Source organism: Phalangium opilio, unplaced genomic scaffold, assembly GCF_054372755.1.
Source record: "Phalangium opilio isolate 3A_F unplaced genomic scaffold, DU_Popi_V2 ptg000209l_1, whole genome shotgun sequence".
Taxonomy (NCBI): Eukaryota; Metazoa; Arthropoda; class Arachnida; order Opiliones; family Phalangiidae; genus Phalangium; species Phalangium opilio.
In genome coordinates, this window is record NW_028324217.1 from 14,483,576 (window position 1) to 14,489,585 (window position 6,010).

The 6,010-nt window shown below is 34.2% G+C and overlaps 1 protein-coding gene across 1 annotated transcript; it reads right to left on the reverse strand.

The window, feature by feature from the left end:
* Positions 1-1,982: 1,982 nt before the first annotated feature.
* LOC149620779 (steroid 17-alpha-hydroxylase/17,20 lyase-like) lies at positions 1,983-4,827 on the reverse strand. The gene is made up of 8 exons (XM_089854263.1): positions 4,162-4,827; positions 3,916-4,098; positions 3,761-3,854; positions 3,551-3,700; positions 3,284-3,492; positions 3,037-3,162; positions 2,868-2,972; positions 1,983-2,786 (listed from the first exon to the last, which is right to left on the reverse strand). Exons 1-8 carry the CDS (start codon positions 4,301-4,303, stop codon positions 2,299-2,301), a joined length of 1,497 nt encoding a protein of 498 aa, XP_089710389.1. The 5' UTR covers positions 4,304-4,827; the 3' UTR covers positions 1,983-2,298.
* Positions 4,828-6,010: the final 1,183 nt, after the last annotated feature.

Below are 6,010 nucleotides of genomic sequence, written 5' to 3' on the forward strand. Positions count from 1 at the left end.
AAACCTACATAAACCAGTATTAGATGCAGTTTCTGTATCGAAGGGACTATATAGCTAATAGAGTTTCGTACGACTACTTTAAGAGAAAGGTCTTTCAAGTTGGCTGACTTATATTTAACTATGTAGTAAGATCTTTTTTTGCGTTTGTTTGAAATTATATGGTTTTTGATGATAATTTTATTTTTCTTTTAAGATTATCATTTCTCTTATACACATAAAAAGTTTTTCCATTTCTAACTGAATGGATATAGAGTAACTTACATTTTTGAAAATAAATTGAAACTCCAGAAAGGCAAAACCTTTTATGATGTGACAATATTCATAAGATAAGTTAAATAAGTTTGTCACTGGTTACTGAGAGGTTATAATGAAGTGAGGTAGGTGAAACGTCATGAAGCGACGCCAGGTGAGGCGCTGTCAAAGGCTGAGTACAGACTTAGTAGGATGATGGACTGAAAACCGGGTGAAGTCAATTTTCGGGTCGTTCTCGAACTAGCTCTCAGTAAGTCTCCAGCATTACGAAGTATATGAAGGGTCATACTTATAGAATATATCTTATAAAATTGCTTTTATAGAAGCAATCATAGATAGGAGGCGTTATTAAAATGGTGAATACCGTATAAAATAGATTTTAGTTCTTTATGTCATATTCATATGAATTTGATTGCATTATAAAATTCATTCGAAAAAATAGACGGATTTATACATGCATATTGTATTTCTAGTAAAGTGGCATCGTAACAAAAATGACGAGCCCATCAAACATATTAAAGCTTGAACGGTTTATATATATACTTTACGAAATAAAGTGTTATATTGATATTGAGAGACATTCAATGCGACTATTGATTTTTGAAATAAAATAGAACCTAATAGAATAACTAAAAGGCTGTGAAATCCAACATTTCATATTTGAACTTAATTTTTTCAGAGAAGTTTATGTTGGAGCTAGGAAATGCATTGAACATTTCCCCTGTTATGAACAAAATTGGACATGAACCAAGGTTCTTAAACTGGCCTTCGCTAATATAGGTTGGCTTATAAGGGGGTATTTTTTCTAACTTTTGCAAACGATAGCCTCATATACTTCGGGGACACAACACCTATGTATTTTCTAGGACAGAAGTCACTGATTGTCATAAAGAATGCAACAAGACGTCGCAATTTTCCTTCCATCTATCTCTTCTCGGGCCTCATCTCTGACTGATCAAGTCTCCCCTTGCAGGAGCAACTCGCGGAGTCGCGGGACACGTCACGTTCAGAGTTTTAAGAAAAAAGTTGAAAAAATAATGAACTTTAAAAACGCAAAGGCCATGTGTCTAGTCTTATTTTATCAAGTGTATGTTTGTTCCATTTTTACATCATCGTCGCTTAACTTAACGTTATGGGAAGAAATTTCCGACCAGAGCTGGAGGTTTTTTCCACTTTGATGACTACTAAATTATAACATCGGAAGAAATTTCCAACCAGGATTGCAGATTTTTTCCCGTTTGATGGCAATTAAATTACACCATCGTTCTTTTTCTTGTTATAAGGAATTTCTCAAATTATAGGACATGTACACGTTAAAGGCAATAAATTTAAAATAATCTGCTCTATAAAAGTTTCAATGCAAATTTTAATGATCGGTTTATATGATACAATAGCTTTAATTATATTCGGTTTCTAAAGTCAAACAACATCAAATGATTAGATTACTATAATCGAGAACCACTGTAAGACGTGAGAACCATGGACTAAGTAACAACATTTTCCGAACTAATACTTTATTTCCCAAATTCAATGGGCCGAAACGGATGTAGATATAGCGTCATCAAGGAAGATGGAGATAGGGAAGTTTGGTCAGTATAGGAATCTCTATTCACGAAATGTAGCAGGTCACATGACTTATATTCGGCGTTAGTTTGAACTGCGCAGGAAACCGGTAGTGCCGCTTATACTCACACGATGCGCGAGAAAAGTGCGGCGCATGCGCACATGCACATTCACGCCGAAAACGGGATTTTTGGGCGACCGGAGTTATAGCGTTACACGAAACTTCCCTATCTCTATCTTCCTTGGTGTCATCTCTTGGCAAAATATATCGATTTGGCAGATTTTAAAGATGGCGGCTCCCAATTTAGGCGGTGTTTGAATTCCGAGACTTTTATAATTAAAACTTATTTCATGCTTAATTAATTACAATTATATTTAATGAAAACAAAAATAATAATTTTTAATATCAACGGTTTCTTTTCATTTTAAAAACACCACGTTAATAGCAAAAAAATCATGTCGGTCAAATTAATACCTTCCAGCTTAATTACTCCTAGGAACCACTTTTATTTCGTAGTCAGTCGCTAAACTAACCAAAGGATTATTATCCTTTTCCATTTCGCTTTTGTTTTTCGGACCATGGTACGTTATATGTGCCTTTTGCATTACGTTGGCAATAAAGAGAAACAAGTCGTTTCGAGCCATTTTCTCCCCAATACACATTCTCTTTCCTTCGCCGAATGGAATGTAACCTGTTATTTTCCTTGTCATGTAATTGCCGGATGAATCCAGAAATCTCTCAGGTTTCAGTTTGTTTGGTTCTTCCCACAAATTCGGGTCAAAATGGGTAGCGTTTACATCAAAAATTACCATGGTTCCCTTTGGAATTTTTCGCCCTCCGATTGATGTGTCGACGTTTGTAGCGTGAGGAAGTAGCATTGGTACTGGTGATCGCAATCTCAAGATTTCGGAGATAAAAGCCCAAGTATAAGGACAGACATTTTTGTGTTCTTGCACTGGGAAGCTGGTACCTGCGATTTAAAACCGTCAACATTACCCGTCTAACTGTATCGAACCATTTATTTTAAGCACAAATATAATGAACTACTAACCTATATTGTCGTCTATTTCTTTCCTAATGCGCTCCTGGATGTCAGGATAGGTTGCTAATGCCAAAAAAATCCAAGATAAACTAATTGTTGTAGTGTCCGTGCCGGCTAAAAACACAAAACGGTTACGCGTAAAATAATAAGTTAAATTTCTTTGAAAATTAATTAATACCTAGAAACAAATCGCCTAAAATTTTTTTTAAATGATCGTCAGTCAAATAATCTTTGTTCGCAGATTCCTCTTTTTCGGCTTCTATTCCAGATAATATTACGGAATCGGCGAAATGCCTTAACTCCCCTGTAATTATAAAAAAAACAAATTTTTTTACACTTAAAACCAATCTTGCCAGCATTTAGTCTCAAATGTTTTGACCCGTTTTCAAACCAACGGGGCATATTTTAATTCTCAGGGGACTCACCGAGAGTATATCCCTTTTTAATAGCCTGTAATTTTTCACTTAAAAAATTTCCAATTCCTTCAGCGGTCACTCTGATTTTCTTTTCTAAACCATTGAAGAAAGGGAAAAGAAGCGGGGAGAAATCACCCGGAGAAATAAGCATAGTATCGTGGAATAAATCAGTTCCGGTCTTAAACAATTGTATTTCAGCCTCGGACAGTTTATTAAACCTGTTAATTACCTCCATTAAAAATTAAAGTGTATTAGATAAGATTAGCGATTAAATACCCAAAAGCAGTTTGAGCTATAATAGAAAAAGTTGTTTCTTGCAGGTGATCCCGTGGATTGAAAGGTCTCTTTTTAGACATCATATCTTGTAACATTTCTTCTACATTATCATTTACAATCTTAGCAAGTACATCAGAGTCAGAGAACTTTCTATTGCAAACCAAAAGAAAGCCATTAATCGAAAATTGGACTTCAAAATGAGCTACGTACCTTACAGCTGCGAAACCAACTTTTCGGCATACTTCCCATTGTTTGTTATTTCCTTGAAACACCATAGCGTCCGTATGTTTGATGGCATGTTGAACTTAGGTATACCAAAGTCTTACTAATATTTTAAGTTTGAAAATAAATTCGTCGAATCTTACTGGAATTGAATTCTGGTCTTGAAATTATGTCATTTCGTTTTGTCAACAAGCCTTCTCTCGTCATCTCCCAGTCTGCAACAATAACCATCGGAACAGAGCCAATCCACAATGTGTATATTCCATTGTACTTCCTCTTTAACCTCTCCAAAACGTCACATATGTTATTTTTATTTCTGAGAAAAACTGCGTTGAAAAAAAATAAATTAATGTGAAGAATAATGATCGATTTAATCTGATATTACGCACGTAAGACATTCCCAAGGAAGGGAACTGGTAAAGGTCCGGGTGGTAGAGATCTAATTACAATCCAATATTTGACGATGTAAAATGTTAAGAGTCCAATTGCAACAGCATAGAGCCACGACCAATCCACGGAAAACATTTTCATGAAATAAAATCAGTTTACTTAATCCTTCCACTAAATATCACTCTCTAGTAAAACGACTTTGAAACTTAAATACTGCTAGGCTGGTTATATAAAATGTTATGTATGAGATAACTTTGCAAAAAATGATAAGATATTTTTATGTAATCTATCAATTTTAATCATATTGAGTAAATATGGATTGCAATGTACCGACGTGAAAATTATGTATTCAATTACGTGCAAAGTGGTTGAAAAACCGTTGAAAATTGCGAACCCTAAATATAACTTCTATATAATTTTAAGTGCCCAAAAATATGTAATTCAATTTACTAATTATTCCTAAAACATTTTAATTTTTGCTTAGGTTAAGTTCATGGTCGTACGAGAAGGATTGTTATCTTTTTTAACTCAAGGATTTTTATTTATCAATGTCAGATTGGAAATCGTTTTTGTGCTCTGGTAATAATTATCTGTAAAGAGGTGGTAGACTGTAGAGTTATTAGATAATAGTGACACTTTGAACTAATTACACAAGATGTTGAGTGCATTTCACTGTTCACGCCTCCAATTCTTAACTGAATATATAACTCTTCCACGCTTGCGATGAAGGTAGCGGATTTGCATTGGGGTGTGCAAGCGACTTCTTGAACCCTTTAACTTTATTTCGGCATCGTAGGTTTTTCAGACAATATAGCCAAGTCACTCAGAAGTAATTCCAAATAGATTTACACGTTAATGAAAGCGTAGATCAACTCTATACTTAATTAATTCATATTTTTCGCAAGTTTATTAAATCCATGAGTCTTTTAATAATACAGCGTTCTAGTAAGCGACATGCTAGTGAAGTGAATAGGCATCAGGCTGCACCCGCAACATAGGACATGTGAAGAGCAACTGAGTCAATAATAAACGCTGCTAATCGAGTTGTACAAGCGAAACGCTGTCGGTGTTAACAACAGCCTGATGAAAAATAAAAGCAATGAAGTTTTTTTCTAACTATAACATTTGTGTTTTAGTCTTTCATATGACGTTCTTTGCTTTTAGTTTCACGCCTATTTTAAACTTAACCTTACATTTATCGTAAATCTTATTATCAACGTATTCTTAAATATCTTTGATTATTTCATTTAAGGCCGCACTGTTGCAAATCCATGCTTAACATCCCTTGCATTCTAATTGCTATTTAAACTCGGCGCTGAATTCTAGGGACGTTAGTCATACGAACAGTTTTTGATGCAAAGTTGCTAAACTTAGTCCAAATTAACCTTTTCACTGTGATCTTAAAGCGGATATTTCACCAAGTTAATACTTTTAACGAAAAATAAGGATTAAAAAATAACCATATATAGCTTAATAACAACTTATTGTTTATACAGTGTATAATCCTAAAAAAGCAAAAGAAGTTTGTCACGCTTTTTACTATAGATTCCGGGTTTCGCATCACTTTCACTATTGGGGTGAGCGATTGGCACGTTATAATGAGAATATGTCTAGGGGTACAATTGAAAAGTCGATATTGAGGTTGTCAAAGCAGTTTAGTTTAATCTTAAACTAATCATAATTTATACACTAATAATTCTAAACATGAATTGTTACATAATTCTTAATTAGAAAAAAATAAAGCTTCCATGGAAGATAACTAAACCTTGGTCAGGGAAAAATATAGTTAGCTATGGGAATAACCCAGCGATCACGTATTAAATCAAATATCGAAATAACAATATAAAT

What these genes read in the sequence shown, in the direction of transcription:
- LOC149620779 (XM_089854263.1), bottom strand. Translation starts at nt 4,303, where the DNA reads ATGAAAATGTTTTCCGTGGATTGGTCGTGGCTCTATGCTGTTGCAATT. An exon ending in ATAGCTCAAACTGCTTTTGG is followed by an intron (nt 3,493 to 3,550) that starts GTATTTAATCGC and finishes GGTAATTAACAG; the next exon opens with GTTTAATAAACTGTCCGAGG. An exon ending in AGAAATAGACGACAATATAG is followed by an intron (nt 2,787 to 2,867) that starts GTTAGTAGTTCA and finishes TTTAAATCGCAG; the next exon opens with GTACCAGCTTCCCAGTGCAA.